Raw genomic sequence first — 17,174 nt, 5'->3', positions numbered from 1 at the left:
TAACATAATTAAAATTTTTGAATAAATATCTTGCATGATTATTACATAATCTAATTGATAATAATGAAATGAGGGTTATTTTATCTTTTCCTTTTGTTGTTAAAGAGGGTTAAGATTTAATTGGATTTAAGCGGGAGAGAGCTCAAAAAGTTAATCCCGCCCAGCCGTCGGGCAACTTATGAACTTTCCTTTCTTCAATGGACGCTCAGCTGTCCTGTTCCGTGCATTGTTTACTAATAGTAACAGCGCAGAGCCAGGTATGTTATGTTTGCTCTCTATTTTAGTTGCTGTTTTCATTATTTCTGTTCTGTTCAATATTCTTCAACTACCAAGTCGCCGTAAAATGTTGGGGTTTATTTATATCCAAATCAAAATTCTCACTTTACTAAACCATGGCCAAGGCCTTGGTATATTTCAATCCACAAAGATTCACAAGAGAGCTGTGAACCACCGGCTGTTTTAGATAATAAATTGTCTGCTATTGCCTACTTGATCCCACTATAATTTCACCATGAAAATGACTTTCTTCTGCGTTTTTTTCCTCTAATTTTTCCCTTTTATTTCTTTCCCCCGGGATGAATTTGGCGTTGATTAGTTAACACCAAAAATTTCCTCGGCCAGGAAAAAAAAAGAATCTTCTGGGTTTATTTATCCATTACCATCTATAAAGTTGTCTGCTCCTGAACTCCTCATTATTATCATATAAATAGGACTCAATTACTAACTTCCCATCTTTTTTCTTTACCAATAAAGCTAAGTGCAGAATGCTTACTTTAATTTTCAACTCTACAAAATTCGCCAAAACCCCACCACTTGGCTGTGAAAATTTTGGATAAATATATGTAGTCTGGTATAATTGAGACATGTTTTGATGTATATTATCTTATAGTTTATCAGAGCTACAGATAATATTGTTTTTGTGGCCCAGAAAGAGAGACAGAGATGTCTTTCATCATATAAAACCTAGCAAAACTAAAAGAAAAGCCAAAAAGTCCAACCATTTCAATCATCAGAAAGAAAAGTTGGGTTTATTGGCTTTTGCTTGGATGCACCTCTGCATTCGCTTCGGTCCATTAAGCAAACAGCTGGGAATTAAGTTCAGCCTTACTATGGTCAATGAATGAGGGGTCCAAGGCTGGTTAGTGAATGATTGATCAGACGGTTGCAATTCTGTCATGCGTCCTTTAATCTTAAAAGCTTCGTATTAGAAATTTAATTGGACAAACACCTACCAATTAGTTGGGACAGAAACATTCAAGTAAATGCATTAGAGACAAGAGGTTTCTCTTGCTCACATGTTATCTTACTTGCTAATAGAATAGATACGTAGTCCTTAAATAAAACAGGCAAGATATTCGGGCAGGCTTGCTTTTTGTTTAAATTTACAGTTTCTGGTAACTTTTTCAGCTTCAGTTTCGGCCCTGTTTTCACAGTACAACATTTTCCTCAGGAAAATCTCAAGGTTTTAGTCCTACCCTTAAGTAAAATTTCATTCCTTTTCGGAGCAAAACTGGCCACTAGTTTATTGGTGGTTTCTGTAGCTCTTAGCATGACAGTTGTTCTGTATTCTACTTACGTGTGTGCACTATAAAGTTTTTCATTGAAAGGTCTACAAAACTGATAACATGATAATGTTAATGGATTAGGAACGTTTTGTATCTGGATATGGCTATTATGGTTCAACCATATATTCAACTCTCTAACTAGGGTTCTGCTTGAATTTGCAACAGGATTGTATTTACAATTGTTGCTGGCGAACTCTTGCGTTCTTGGTAGCTGTATTTAAATTTAAATGGTCATAATGGTTTAAGATGATAATGATGGGGGATGAGGAGACGTGGAGTAGGGATGTCAGTGGAGTATTTCTTTCCTGTTGATGAGAGGAGGAAAAGGGTTTTTATATCAACAAATCCTACATGATAGTTAGGGTCCTTCTTGCCGCTTCAATTGCGGCTTTAGCAGTTAAGCGGCTCAATCTCAAAAACTCAAAGCCATCACCTTCAGGTACCCAATTTTTTAATCTCTTAGTTCATCAATTTTTAGATCCCAAGTCATATTTCAATAAAAGAAAAAAAAATTGAAAGTTTGCTTGTTTTCATTGTCTGATATTTTTCCCATTAGAGATATCTGCTTTTACTCATCTCCTGGGCTTCATTTTGTTATGTTAACTTCTTCTCTGACAACACTGAAATTCAGAAAATGGCAAAGCAGGCTTTGAGCAACATCCAAATAAGGACAATAAGAAGCAGTTTAGATATCCTAATGATAGCCTCAAAGAAAAGGATGTAAGTATATCTCTAATTCTTTAATCAAAATTTAAATGTCCTATTGTGAACTTCTGATACGATTTGCTCTTATTAACTTACCGTCTAAGAAAATATTTGCTGGTTTCGTAGTAATTATTTTCTACCAATGATTGAGATGTGATAACATATTACAGGGTGAGGAAGAAGAAGAGGAAGAAGAGGTTAAATTGATTAGCAGCATATTTGATCGAGCTAATGATAGCCGACCAGATATTGGTGATGAAGATTTTCTACCTGAATTTGAAGACCTTCTTTCTGGGGAAATCGAATATCCGTTACCAACTGACAAATTTGACAGGGCAGAGAAAGAAAAAATATATGAAACTGAGATGGCAAACAATGCAAGTGAACTGGAAAGGTTGCGCAATTTAGTAAAGGAACTGGAGGAGAGGGAAGTGAAGCTCGAGGGCGAATTGCTTGAGTACTATGGTTTAAAAGAGCAGGAATCAGATATTGCTGAACTACAAAAGCAGCTTAAGATCAAGACAGTTGAAATTGACATGCTGAATATTACCATAAACTCTTTGCAAACCGAGAGGAAGAAGCTTCAAGAAGAGATTGCACATGGAGCTTCTGTAAAGAAGGAGCTGGAGGTGGCTAGGAACAAAATCAAGGAGCTACAAAGGCAAATTCAACTTGATGCTAACCAAACAAAAGCTCAGTTATTGTTTCTCAAGCAACAAGTTTCTGGTCTTCAAGCAAAAGAGCAAGAAGCCATCAAAAGTGATGCTGAGATTGAGAAGAAATTGAAAGCTTTAAAGGAGTTAGAAATTGAAGTTGTGGAGCTTAGGAGAAAGAATAAAGAGCTTCAACACGAAAAGAGGGAGTTAACTGTTAAACTGGATGCTGCTGAAGCAAAAATAGTCTCCCTTTCCAACATGACAGAGGTAAGTCCCACAGACATCTCTTATTTATCATATTCTGAACTATTGTAATTAGTCCTTGGCTGTATCACCGGTAATAGCATAAATGTTCTGGTTTGTAGCTTGTTCTTATACGTGATTCTTTCTTTCAGAATGAAATTGCAGCCACGGCAAGAGAAGAGGTCAATAATTTAAAACATGCAAATGAAGATCTGCTAAAGCAAGTGGAAGGACTTCAGATGAACAGATTTAGTGAAGTTGAAGAGCTAGTGTATCTTCGTTGGGTCAATGCATGCTTGAGATATGAACTCCGGAATTACCAGACACCTGGAGGAAAAATATCTGCTCGTGATCTCAATAAAAGTCTGAGCCCTAAGTCCCAAGAGAAGGCTAAAAGGTTACTATTAGAATATGCAGGGTCTGAACGTGGGCAAGGGGACACAGATCTTGAAAGCAACTACTCTCATCCATCCTCTCCTGGAAGTGAGGATTTTGATAATGCTTCTATTGACAGTTCCATGAGTAGATACAGCAGCCTCAGTAAGAAACCTGGCTTAATCCAAAAGCTGAAGAAATGGGGCAAGAGCAAAGATGATTCAAGTGCTCTTTCGTCACCAGCCAGATCCTTCTCTGGTGGCTCTCCAAGCAGGACTAGCATGAGCCTCCGTCAGCGGGGTCCATTAGAATCACTTATGCTGAGGAATGCAGGTGATGGTGTTGCAATCACAACTTTTGGTAAAATGGAGCAGGAACTCACTGGTTCCCCTGAAACTTCCACTCTTCCAAACATTAGAACACAGCCTTCTTCTGGTGACTCTTTGAATAATGTTGCAGCATCATTCCAATTAATGTCTAAATCAGTAGAAGGAACTCTAGAGGAAAAATATCCTGCTTTTAAGGACCGCCATAAGTTGGCCATGGAGAGGGAGAAACAAATTAAGAAAAAAGCAGAACAAGCAAGGGCAGAGAGGTTTGGTGAAAAGACTGAAAGAGAGAAACCTGTAAATCTACCCCCAAAACTTGCTCAAATAAAGGAGAAGACAGTTGTTTCTGGTAACTCAAATGAGCAATCCAATGACGATAAGGCTGTAGACTCTCAAACTATCAGCAAGATGAAACTTGCCCACATTGAAAAGAGACCACCTAGGGTGGCCAGACCACCACCAAAGCCATCCAGTGGCATTTCTGCTGATGCAAATACCACTGCAGCAGGACAACCTCCACCACCTGGTGCGCCACCACCGCCACCGCCACCTCCTGGTGGACGACCACCTCCGCCTCCTCCTCCAGGCAGCCTACCTAGAGGGGCAGGCAGTGGCAATAAAGTTCACCGAGCTCCTGAACTTGTTGAATTCTATCAGACATTGATGAAACGAGAAGCAAAGAAAGACACATCAAGTTTGCTTTCTACAACTTCTAATACATCAGATGCTAGGAGCAACATGATTGGAGAGATTGAGAATAGATCGACATTCCTCTTAGCTGTGTGTTAAACTTTTCCTTTCCTTTCATTTATCTGCTTATCATCAGATCTAGGTAGGTGTTCTTTAATCAAACTTAACAATATGAGATTATATGAATTGATCCAGGTAAAAGCTGATGTGGAAACTCAAGGTGACTTTGTTCAGTCCTTGGCAGCTGAAATTCGGGCAGCTTCCTTCACCAACGTAGAAGACCTGGTGGCTTTTGTAAATTGGCTAGATGAGGAGCTTTCCTTCTTGGTATGCAATAAAATATTCACGATATAATATATGTATTTATTTGTAAAAGGGAGTTATAGTTTGAATTTGAAAGAGATCTTATTGCACGAAAGAAGCATAGATTTTTGAGGTAATATGGCAGAAGATGCATCTTGGAACTAAACCATGGGTCTAAGACATGCACGATGTTGCTCTCCATTGTCAGCTCTACTATATTACCAGTTATTAAGAAAGACCTACTGTCATTGCTTTAACTCATGGTGGCAAGATATACTATATATGAACCCCATTTTTCATTTGCTAACAGATTCACTAGAAATTGTCTGTCTATTGTCTACTATATTTGCTGAATTATCTTTCTGCACCCATCTAGGTTGATGAACGAGCAGTTCTCAAGCACTTTGATTGGCCTGAAGGAAAGGCTGATGCATTAAGAGAGGCAGCTTTTGAATACCAGGACCTAATGAAGTTGGAGAAGCTGGTCTCTTCCTTTGTTGATGATCCAAACCTTCCATGTGAAGCTGCTCTGAAGAAGATGTACAAGTTGCTTGAGAAGTAAGTCAGTTTTGATTCATTTAGTTTAATTTCTGAGCCTGTGGGTAATAAAACCTGAGTAGGATTCTTCTAGTTTTCCTTCCGGAGCTTTTCAGTATTAATTAACAATCTTAAGATGGTAGAGATGCACTTCCTCTTGCCATATTCTGATTTCCCATTTCATTTTTTGTTTCTCAGAGTGGAACAAAGTGTATATGCCCTCTTGCGTACAAGAGATATGGCTATTTCACGATACAGGGAGTTTGGAATTCCAGTGAATTGGTTATTAGATTCTGGGATTGTTGGCAAGGTATGAACCAAAACAATTAATTAAAAGGTTTGGTTTGGTATGGTAATTTTATGCAGTGGTAGTTTTAATACATGGAACTTCCACTTTGGTAAATAGTATGATACATGGAACATAGTTCATTAAGTGGCCATACCAGAAATTTTAGATTCTTGTCAGTTCTGCATACTTTTCTAGATGAAACTACTGTGTTCTAAGTTGCATAATTTGCTATATGTAATTAAGTATCGATGAAACTACCTCCACGAATATAACAGTAGTATGTAAAATTGTTTTCCTACTACACAATGTAATTATAGATTTCTGTTTCCTTTTACATATTGCAGATCAAGCTTTCATCTGTACAATTGGCAAGGAAATATATGAAACGTGTAGCATCAGAACTTGATGCACTGAGTGGACCGGAGAAAGAACCAAATCGAGAGTTTATACTTCTGCAAGGGGTCCGTTTTGCTTTCCGTGTTCATCAGGTATTTAGCATTGCACTTGGATCCCTTGGTCTTAACCACTAGGGTAAAGGTTATAAAAATTCTACTTGTACTGCGGTAATGCTGTTTGAAATGTTGAAATAAATCACAAATTGATTTCCTTTTCTGCCAGTTCGCGGGTGGTTTTGATGCAGAAAGCATGAAGGCTTTCGAAGAGCTCAGGAGCCGCATGCATACACAAACTGGAGAAGACAATAAGCCGGAAGCATGATAAATATATACTATTTTTGGCCTTATCTTTTCCTTGTTTCTCCACTGCTCTGTTGTATATTGCTTTTATACTACTTGACAATATTCCACTAGAACTTACTCCATACAGATTGGATATTGTACAATGAAGCTATCCAGACACAGAAAAGGGAAATATTAATATGACTACATGAGTATTAATTGTGAGGCTGTGGTTCAAGTTTTATGAACATATGATTAGTTATGATGATACAAGATGAAACCTTTCTTTTTTCAACAATGAAATATCATTTGAACACTTCAAACTCTTGGTTGAAGCTAGACTGGCCATATGGGATGAAAATATTGTCAATATATAGAATAATGTATGACATCAAAGATTTAAATCTCTTATGATATAATTTTTTATATGAATTCTGTTTGGAGGATGGCTAGCATAACTAGTAAACTTCTTTGAGATTTACGGTTAAAAGACAATAAAATTTTCTAAAATTTTATTTTCTAGTGATTCTCAGTATTGCTATCAATGGTCCAATATTATTTAAATTTTAATAATTAGAGAAGAACAAGCATGGAGCTCAAAATTTTTACCCCAAAATAAAGAATTTAGTTCACAAAGTATCAGGCTATAATAGCTAAAATCAACCCAACATATCATCGTATCGATTTTCATTTGCCGATGATAGGGCAATGCTAAGCCCAAGCGGCCTTTGCCTTCTAAAACTATTTTTCCCATCCACACTTAACAATAAAAACATTAATTCCACTATATATCTCGAATTATGAGAATAATATTGCAGCATCATTCTAATTAAATCTATGTTTAATAAACTGAAAAAATTAAGTGTTGAATTTAAGTTATAAATAGGTCCATTATTATTTTTATATTTCTTATTCTTTTTTTTTTTCCATTTTATCTATTTATAAATAAATAAATAAACTAGGTAACATTTTATAATAGTTAGTATAAATTTTATTTGCGCTGATTTAGCTATGAAATAAATAAATTTTACATTTCAGAAATAATTTATTTCCATAAAAATATTTTATTCATAGAAAAATAAATAAGAAAATTAATGTAATTGAATATATTTAATAAGTTATTTATTAAAACATTTAAATTAGTCTATAAATTGATTTATTGTATTGATTTATAAAATGAAAAGAGGAAAAAATAATATTTATATACAACTAATTGATTTTTTTGATAGATATACAATTAATTGATAGTTTGAGAGTTAATTAGAATTTCTTGAAGTTTGACAATTAATTTAAAAACTAGCTTATAATTTGAGGACTTGTATGCAATTATTCTAAAACAAAATTAAGAAAATACGAAGCAATATATATCATAATTCATAGAGGGCCATAATAAAGTAGGGCAAAATCTCAATTTCCAGTATCCAAATCAGAAGAAGAGAGGAAGAAGAAGAAGCCAGAAAGAGAAGAAATTATGGTAAGCAAATTATACCCTCTAACTTCCGATTAGATTAAATAGAAAAAGTTCTTTTAGTTTTTCCCGATAATTAGGGTTTTGTGTTATTCAACGCTTCGTTTTAGATCTTACAATCCCTAGTAAGTGAGACGGGTTTAGTTATATCATTATGATTAGTTTTATATTTAATTGTATTGGTTTCAGTCATTACCCCTCCCAATTTTCCATTTTTTATTGCAGAATTCATGCGGTTATGTTGATTTCGCGATATTTATGTGTGGCTTAATTGCATATGGCTGAATAGATTTTATACGATTCGTTAAAAAAATTATATCTTTTAGAGCAATGTTTCAAGAGGAATATATTTTAAGCTGATTGCTAATATAAGTTGTCGCATTAACTAGTTATTTTATGGTGGCTGTCGATTAATGCCCTTAAGTTTTTCTGCTGTTCAACATTTGTCTAAAGCTTGTTTCTCCCCTCCCCCTCCCTACATTGAAAAGTTATTAGAGGACTTAACTCACTTTGTTTGTGCTTTTGCAGTCTTCGCTTGCAGCTGCTAGAGCAGATAACTTTTACTATCCTCCAGAATGGGATCCAAGTCAGGTATGTATAATTTAGACTTATTTGCTTTATGCTTTTTTTTGGGGGTTTCAAGGAAACCTTTGCTGAAGCTGGTTATGATTTATGACATTTCTATCTTTAAATTTTGCCACTGCTCTTCTTTTCAGGGCTCCTTGAACAAGTTTCATGGACAACATGCTTTGAGAGAGAGGGCGAGGAAAATAGATCAAGGCATTTTGATTATAAGGTAAGATCACATTCTTTTCGGATTTTTTATACCATCTCTTTTTTTAGAGTGTCTCAGATATGTTCTTTTGTCAACTTCAAAATATTATGTGATGGGCTTCAATGTGGCTAGTGTTGAAAAGAGCATGACAGCTTTTTTCAGGTTTAGTTCATTAAGGATTTCTTCAACATATTCTGACAAGATTGGTTGGCAACTGGGCTCTGGCTTGCCATTTTCTTGACCCAAAGTTCTTTATTATTTGGTTTAAATTATCCTTGCTAATTTTACTTTTGGTGTGGGAAGTTTCTCTGTAAATGGTAATTGTAGGTCTAATTTTCGTTCTTGTTTTGCTTTAAGGTTCGAAATGCCTTTCAATATATGGTGTGGGGGGTGCAATTCTATGATAGCAAAAGGTGTACGGTTCAATGCTGAGAAAAAGCAAGTGGGAAATTATTATTCTACAAAGGTATCTTCTTTTTACTAATAGCATAATCTACTCAGTAAGGTTCATTTTAATCTGTCTTGTGCAAGTGTTTTCCTATGATTTTGTTTTTGTTAAAGGGGACCTATTCTGTTAATTAATTTTAGCTCATCATTTATTTGGTATTCCTAGCAATTACTTGTTTCTTTTAGATATGGAGCTTTACCATGAAGTCTGCGTGCTGCAAACATGAGATAGTCATTCAGACGGACCCCAAAAATTGTGAGTATGTGATCATTAGTGGGGCTCAGCGGAAAACTGAAGTGTTTGATGTTGAGGACGCAGAGACATTAGAACTCCCTGCTGATGAAGGTATGTAGTAAGTTCCATAGATTTTTTTATTCATGATAATTGCTTTTAACTATAGGGCTGTCTTTGCTTGAATATGAAGTATTCTGGAGAACTTTGCACTAATGTCATGGACTAATTTCTTGACAAAATGTGAATCTCTGTATAACTTCCAGTCAAAAGCATGGGGTGACTCCCAAGTCTCAATAAGGGTTAAACCCATAGGCTCATGCATCTTGCTTAATGAGAATAAACTTTTTGCTAACTTTTTTTTTGTGTGTGTGTGTGTGTGTTGGTTTTGACGGTTATATTTGTTCTGCAGAAAGAGGCAAGCTTGCTGATCCATTTTATCGTCTTGAACACCAGGAGGAGGATTTGCAGAAGAAGAAAGAAGCTGAGCCAGTACTGGTTCGCCTTCAGCGTGTATCTGATGCCAGGCATTCAGATGACTATGCCCTCAACAAAGCTCTGCGTGCCAAACTTAGAGTATGTTACTAAGCTTAGTTTGGCTTGTTAGTTACATATCGTTATGGGCTTGCTTCCTAGTTTTACTCCTTTTTTCTGTTGTCAGAGTCAAAAGAAGAGGGTTTTTGAAGAAGAATCTGCTTCAAGGAAAATGGGCCTAAGCATTCGACTACTTCCGGCAAGTGAAGAAGATGGTGCTACTGCTGCAGGAGTCAAATTTTCTTCCAAGTTTGAGAGAAACAGGAAAGATAAGAGAGCATTGATTAAAGCTGCTTCAATCTTCCCTGGATCATCTGGGTCATCCTCGTCCAATAAGAAGAGGTTGGAGCTCGAGTCCAAGAGAAGAAAAATCTGTGCAGCTGCAGCTTCTAACTTGCTGACACAGGGGTTCAAACCATCATCATGGTCACAAGATGCTGTGAAGAAGAGTGCTTCCTTGAATGCACGGAAATTTTAGCTCGAGTTTTCTGACTGCTGTTTCTATTCACATATAAGATAGCTGGAATGGATGGATTCCAATCTCTGATGTTTCTTGTGAAAGATTGTGGTGGTGGATCATGTATATAGTTACACATTTACTGCTAGATAACTGTTCTCTTTGGTCATAACAAATCTGTTATATGTCTCATAGGTGTTGCATGTGACTTGATTCTGCTGAGAATTTGGAATGAACTAGATATTTTTGCCCCCAATTTAGCATGTTTTGTTCGAGTTTTTATCGGCACCTGGCACCGTACATCGATTCTCCTTGCAAGACTTGATAATGTTGTTGATTCTTAACTTTGTCCGGTTTTTTCGTGCTACGAAATTCTCTTTTGAGGTGGTATATTTGGGGTTAAATTATTTAGTGGTTGAATTTTTTTAATTTATTCTCGTACAATTATTTTTGGGGCTTGAATTTTTTGTCCAAGTTGGTCACTGAATTTAGATGAACTTGATAATTGTTCTCATATTAGAGTCTGAATTTTAGGGCTTTCAAGAAAATATTAAGGACTTGAAAAAATAAAAGTTCACGTCCCAATGTCAAAATAATTGTTAAGTTCAAGTCTTAACCTGGATAAAAAAAGAGAGGTTATGGCCCTAATATAAAAATGGTTGTCAAATTTAGATCCCAAAAAGTAATTTAATTTTTTTATTTTGAATTTTATATATTTAAATTCATTTTATTAAAAATGGTATTTAAATTATTGTTCATTACATAATTTAGTACTTTTGACTAATAACATGTTGGCCAATTGATAGTCAATTATGATGTAGTTCAATAAAGGAACTCACATGTCATACAGGAGTGATGTTGGAGGCTTGGTAGGGGCTTGAGCTCTTAAAATGAAAATTTTTATTTTTTGGCCCTTTATAAATTATAAAAATTTTAAGTTAGTATTTGTAAAATTACCTAAAAAATCAGAATTTTAATTTAATTCTTTAAAAAATATAAACATATAAACTATTTAAATAAAAAAAATTGTATTTTAAAATTTTAACTCTTATAAAAAATATATAATTTAATTTTGATACTCCTCCCTCAAAATTTTTTGGCTCACCTTTGATGTGATAATTGTCATATAAATATATAATCTATAAAGACTAAGAAAATGTATTTTTAGAAAAAAATTAAAGTAAAAACAATTTATTAGGTTTGATAAATGTTAAAGTCTCTAGGAGTTCCTGTATTGTAGGGATTGAACCAAATTAGCCCCTTTATCATTAAATAGATCAATTTAGTCCCTATATTATTAAAAAGATTCAAATAAATTTAAATTGTAATAGAGTTTACATTTACTGTATAAAAATGTATTGAAAAATATTTTTTTTAATTGCAGTTAAATTTCAAACTAGAGATTTTATTTGCAAAACCATAAAAAAATTTAAAAATGTTAATTCTATTAAATTGTAAATGATATTTTTTAAACACTAAATGTTAATTTTATTCTAATTTGACCTTAATTAATTCTTTTTAATAATACAAAGACTAAATAAAAGGCTATTTTGATCAAGTTTTTATAATAAAGATTACTCCCAAATGCATTTACCGTTTGATAAATATTCACTGGCATTAATCAACAATATTGACCGTCATTTATTGGTGAAAATTTTCGGCATTGATCAATGTTGATTAATTGCATTGGTTAAACCTATAGATATTTTTGTAATTTTTAAAAGTTTAACTAAAAACTTTTTAACTTTTTAGAAAATATATTTATTATTATTTTGTAGAATCTTATTTCGTTTGCATTTATTTGTCTCTATATAATTTTATATAATTTATAATAAAAATATTTTTTTGTTGATTGAGTCTTAATTCAGTTAGAATCAGTTTTATTGTCAATATAGGAGGACATGAGTTTGAACGCGCTGAAACTTATTTATCCTCCTATTTAAAGGTTGAGAATAAGTTGTAAGGAGTTATAGACATTGTAATAAAAAAATATTTTTTAAAACTATTATTAATTTAAATAAATTGATATAATTAATGACATGACCGAGTTTGTGGACATTTTGTGTCACATGCCATTATTTAATCATATCATCATTAAGTAACATTGTTAATCAAGAGTATCAATTGAGTACTAAATAATAATTTAGCCGTTATTTAAAAAAAATTAAATGTCTATAAAAAGAAGTCGGAAAAGAAAAAGGAGAAAACGAAATCTCAGAAAATTTCTTTCTGATACAAAACCAAAATTTAATTTTGAGGGATGGAATTACATCAATAAGATTGAAGTTGATAGTATGAAATTGAAACATTTGTGATTTGTGAATGATGGTTTTTTAAGGTGTTCCAGCGAGAATGGACTCCATTTCCCCTTCTCATCATATCTTGCGGTGGACGTTGGGCCTGGCTATGTCCATAATTAGGCCGAGACCCGTCCAGCCTGCATCCTCATTTGAAGAAAATGTTTGACCAAGCCTTCTCAGCATTTAATATATTGTTTTGCATATACATATTTATTGCAGCAAGGATGGTGAGGCAGATGCAACAGGGGAGTCATAAGATGGCAATAATTTGGGTTGCACATGGCTCTGTATCTATAGAATATAGAAATAGATTTTATATGCACACTTCCTTTTTCGTTTTCATATATAAATAATGGGGATGGGTGGTGAAAGTGAATGGATTATATGGTAATCCGAAAGAGGAAAAAGATGAAAATTGCAGTCGCAGAAGTTGCGCTGCTGATGATCATCAATGGTACAGGCAGCAGCAGGGACTGATCATCAAAAGGCTTAAATTCCGGCTCAGACACACCTTAATTATTATATATAAAAATAAATAAATATGCCACTCTTTAACTGTACTTTAAAAAGTAAATGTAACACTATAAGTTGTAAGATCTTCATGTCTCTGCTTTGTTTTTATAGCCTTCCACTTTTTCTTTCTGCGGTGTCAAGGGGATTCATTCATTTGATGATGAGCATTGAGCTTTGAGAAACTAATATCCATATGTATATACATATATATTATTTTTAGGAGTTCCGTACTTGCCTTTAATTGGTAGGGCCATATATGTTCATCTTTCTTGCAGTCTATAACACCTAACACTGCCATAAAAAGATCACGCAAAACTGACCCCAAAACAACCAAATCCAAGGTAACTAATCCCCTTATAAAGTAATACTACTAATACCTGCATGCCGATGCATTAAGCATAAAAGTTTTCACTGCCTTGCCTGCAGCATGTTTCATCTCTTTCATCAATTTTCTTTTATTAGTATTAATAAGATTTCAGTGTCAGAACAAAAGCCATCCATCGGATCCATATATATGGCTCTGGGATTTCTTTAATTTCTTTTGCTTTCTTTCCACCCTCCTCCTCCTCCTCTCTCTCTCTCTCTATATATATATGTATATATATTTTGTGGTGTATAAGTATACTCTTTCTTTCTCAAAAAATGAGAAAAAGAAACAACTAGTGTTTCTCGTTGCAGGAGACTCTCTTTTCCGGGTTTGTCGCTAAAATAGTCGAGCCTCTTCATTATGAGTATTTGTTTCCTCTGTGTAGTCCCTTTCTTTGGCTTTTTTTTTTTTTGATTTGGCCTCATCTTTGTTTTGGCATTTTAAGTGTAGCTTTCGTTGGCTGTTTTCGGGTGTCGGTTAGTGAGCATACTATTAAATCTGAAATGATTGTTTTGGCAATATGCATTGCTCCCATATAATTAATAAGCTTTATTCAGTTGCCGGTAGTATTCTAGTCTACAGCTGTGGCTTTTGGCAGTGCCACAATTTGCACTTTGCTTCGTGTACTTTGAAATTGAAGCATTCAAGAAATTAACCCGGGGGTGTAGATAGAGGTACATCATTGCAACCAACCAAGCATTTCAGGTCAGTTATTTTCTCTCTTTGTTAGTCTTTACTTTTGTAATATTGTAATGGAGCACGCATTTACATGTTAAGAATTGGAGACCCAACATCAACACTGAGAAAATTATGGTGTAAGAAAGTGAGTGTTGTTGATTCAAGTAAACATCTGGCAACTGGCCACTGGCAACCCATGTTTGCTTTGCATTTTCATTATCGGGAATCTTTGTTTCGCGCACAATTGCAATTTGCATGAAAATGTTTGCTTCAGATTTAGACAATTGTTTGATGCTGCTGCTGCTGCATGTTAAGCATGCATGGATAGGGAAACATCGACTGTCGTACCCACTCGCCCACCCACTACATCATCTCCTCCACATTCCTTCGGGGTCCCACAGTAGATGATATCTCTCTCTCTCTTTGATCCATTGGATCCACCTTCAAAACAATGGATGCAATCATGCAATCCAAGACATATGAGTTCATTAAGATGTTCATTTTCTCTTTCTTAGAAAACCCAAAATCATCGTTCTTTTCTTTCTTTGGGTTACTCTAGCTAGGTTAGCTACTTCATCTTGTTTAAAGATAAGAGGTATCAGTAATCCCGTAAGTAGTAGAAAAGGGAAAAAAAGGAAAGAATAAAAATGGTCCGCTTTACGTACATGTATGTGGGAATACAAATACTCAGAGACAAACCATTAAAACAAGCAAAAACTAAAGTTCTTGACTTTTGGTACTATTCTAACTTTTTACGATTAACTGCATGCTGAGACTCTGTGAACTGCAGTTGCTTTCATTACTCCCGGCCACCCGCTACCAATACAGTACTTCTACTCTTAACTCTTAGCTTTTTCTCTTGAGATTCTTTCTTTCCCTTAAATCTTTGTTTTTATCTTAAATATATATTTAATTAGTACCTGCAGCTGATCAATTGCATTAGTGGCCTTGGCTGTGCTGTGAATATAAAGAGAAATAAACACACAAAATTAAATCAGTCTAGAGATCAACAATGATATAGCATTGATATACCTTTTCATAAGCAAAATTATTGGTTGATCAGTAGCTAGACATTTGTAGTGGTTGGGGTTCATTTCAGTTATGTTCGACTCTCTGAATTCTGCACAAAAGTAATGATTAGGGTTTGGACCCCAAGTCTATCTGTCCGGCTGCTATTTGACTCTTGACATTTCCTATAATTTATGATGGTAGTAATTCCATTACTGTTAAGACTAAAAGACAAAGTGGAATGAGGTAGCCCAATATATCCTTCTACAGTCTGAAAGCATGTCGAAAATGGGCCCCGTCAGCCCATTTCTCATTAATATGTATTGTCATCGCAACTCTCCTTTGTCTCATGATTGGAGGAGGTTGATTACTTTTCTGTTTCAATAATTAAATAGATAATTAAAAATTATTAATTAGTTCAATCGGTTTAATTGTCAATCTACTCGAAACCTAATTTAATTTTTTTGTTTGAACTGTTATTTTAAATAGATTTTTAATCCAACTAGTTCTAACAAAATTGTTTGAAAGAGTTGCTTATAAAGATTTAAGTATTAGATAACAGTGTGCAGATACTTATTTTTTTTTTATTACTAATGGTTTTGGAAACAATATTAAATTCTTAGTTGGAGAACTTGTTCTTATGTAACATTATTTGTCGACAACAATGGTCCTTACCAACATCATTCCATATTGGAAAGGCCATGGAACTAATTTTGGGGATGACATTCCATATTAGAATGGTTGTAAAGCTAATATTGAGAACGACACTACAAGTTGGGAAGGTTTTAAAGCTAAACTTGACGAATAATGGCAGGATTTTTAGATTTACTCTCGCAGTAAAATGTCTTAGAGAGCATAATTTTAGGTTTAAAGATGAGCTGGATATTGATAAGAAATTTATTTATTTTTTTACAAGTCTGTTCTTGTTAAACAAACAACGCATTTACACTTAAGTTTGTTAGTACTTTCCACCATCACTTGTAACATGTTCTTATTAACAAGCTTACCTCTCTCTCGCCTTCTTTAAAACATGTCACTTCTTTTGTAACTCTCTTAGAAAGGCTATAAATAGTGGTTCAAAGGCTGGGAGTATTTTGGGCGATTTGGTAAATTTAAGCATTTTATATTCTCTTTTGCAATCATTATAATCACTAAAAACACTACAACTTTTACCATCCTCAGCCACTTATTGCCTTCACCACTACTACTTGCCACAACTCTTGCATTTTTAGAGTCTATTCCGATCTTCATCTCTATCATCTCTTCACGACATCTAGTTTTACAAGTTTGTAACGTCCATTCATCTTAATAAAAGAATTCTTTACAAATACATGTTAGTATTAAGTTTGTCTGGGATATTGTTTATGTTAGTTCAAAACTTCGGTAAGGAAAATCTCGAACACACGATCGAAACTCCAACAGAAAAAGAAGAAATAGGATAGGCTCCAAGGCGTGTATCAAGCCACTATCTTTAAGGTTATATTCGCCCACACCTACCTTCAGTGTGCAAATGAGTTCCAAGCAAATTAACTTTGAGGATACAATGAAGCTAATGACTATTTGCGTTTTGCATTGACAAGAATAGTCCACTATGCACTGAGCAATGTATAACAAAAAAAAAACTCAACTTCTACAAAGGATTTCTGCAATAATACTTTATAGAATAATCTAATAATATTAGAAAATGAAGGAAGGAAAGAAAGAATATTAGAATTTGTTGATATGATTTCCAAATGAAATCCCATTCCTATTTATAGGAATTTTCATGTCTCTTCATAGAGACATCTTTCAATAGGTGTCTTTATGAATAAATAAATAATAATTATTCATTTAATTTTGTAACTATTCAAATAATATTTTTTGAATAGTTATAATTCTTTTTTTAAAAAAATCAAATGATATAACTTTTGACCAATGACCAAAAGATTTATCTTTTGGTTAATTACACCCATTCATTTATAGTTATTGAGATACTATAAATATTTGAAAATATTCCAACAGTTTATTCTAAGACTTGAAAGTTACA

The 17,174-nt window shown here is 34.1% G+C and overlaps 2 protein-coding genes across 10 annotated transcripts; both read left to right on the top strand.

Moving 5' to 3' along the window:
• The first annotated feature begins 77 nt into the window (after positions 1-77).
• On the top strand, positions 78-6,594 carry LOC107946456 (protein CHUP1, chloroplastic). 9 transcript variants are annotated; one of them, XM_016880789.2, is made up of 10 exons: positions 78-257; positions 1,731-2,004; positions 2,197-2,285; positions 2,441-3,193; positions 3,322-4,653; positions 4,759-4,890; positions 5,243-5,424; positions 5,602-5,713; positions 6,037-6,180; positions 6,311-6,594. In XM_016880789.2, the coding sequence occupies exons 2-10, from the start codon at positions 1,917-1,919 to the stop codon at positions 6,407-6,409; spliced, it is 2,931 nt and encodes a 976-aa protein (XP_016736278.2). In that variant the 5' UTR covers positions 78-257; positions 1,731-1,916; the 3' UTR covers positions 6,410-6,594. The 9 variants fall into 9 exon arrangements, with proteins under 9 accessions (XP_016736278.2, XP_040962980.1, XP_040962982.1 ...); XM_041107046.1 differs by having other exon boundaries at positions 122-257; positions 2,212-2,285; XM_041107048.1 differs by lacking the exon at positions 78-257 and adding an exon at positions 718-1,138 and having other exon boundaries at positions 2,212-2,285.
• A 1,134-nt stretch (positions 6,595-7,728) lies between these two features.
• LOC107943805 (coiled-coil domain-containing protein 130) lies at positions 7,729-10,538 on the top strand. Its single transcript, XM_041107042.1, has 7 exons — positions 7,729-7,843; positions 8,366-8,428; positions 8,554-8,633; positions 8,970-9,078; positions 9,246-9,405; positions 9,704-9,867; positions 9,953-10,538. Exons 1-7 carry the CDS (start codon positions 7,841-7,843, stop codon positions 10,301-10,303), a joined length of 930 nt encoding a protein of 309 aa, XP_040962976.1. The 5' UTR covers positions 7,729-7,840; the 3' UTR covers positions 10,304-10,538.
• The last annotated feature ends 6,636 nt before the right edge of the window (positions 10,539-17,174 follow it).

The sequence above is a fragment of the Gossypium hirsutum genome, chromosome D12 (genome assembly GCF_007990345.1).
Source record: "Gossypium hirsutum isolate 1008001.06 chromosome D12, Gossypium_hirsutum_v2.1, whole genome shotgun sequence".
In the NCBI taxonomy this organism is placed as follows: Eukaryota; Viridiplantae; Streptophyta; class Magnoliopsida; order Malvales; family Malvaceae; genus Gossypium; species Gossypium hirsutum.
The sequence above is the reverse complement of the archived record's forward strand: the minus strand, read 5'-3'. Positions and strand labels throughout refer to the sequence as shown.

What these genes read in the sequence shown, in the direction of transcription:
- LOC107946456 (XM_016880789.2), top strand. Translation starts at nt 1,917, where the DNA reads ATGATAGTTAGGGTCCTTCTTGCCGCTTCAATTGCGGCTTTAGCAGTT. An exon ending in ATAGCCTCAAAGAAAAGGAT is followed by an intron (nt 2,286 to 2,440) that starts GTAAGTATATCT and finishes AACATATTACAG; the next exon opens with GGTGAGGAAGAAGAAGAGGA. An exon ending in CCCTTTCCAACATGACAGAG is followed by an intron (nt 3,194 to 3,321) that starts GTAAGTCCCACA and finishes TCTTTCTTTCAG; the next exon opens with AATGAAATTGCAGCCACGGC.
- LOC107943805 (XM_041107042.1), top strand. An exon ending in CAGAATGGGATCCAAGTCAG is followed by an intron (nt 8,429 to 8,553) that starts GTATGTATAATT and finishes TCTTCTTTTCAG; the next exon opens with GGCTCCTTGAACAAGTTTCA. An exon ending in GAAATTATTATTCTACAAAG is followed by an intron (nt 9,079 to 9,245) that starts GTATCTTCTTTT and finishes TGTTTCTTTTAG; the next exon opens with ATATGGAGCTTTACCATGAA.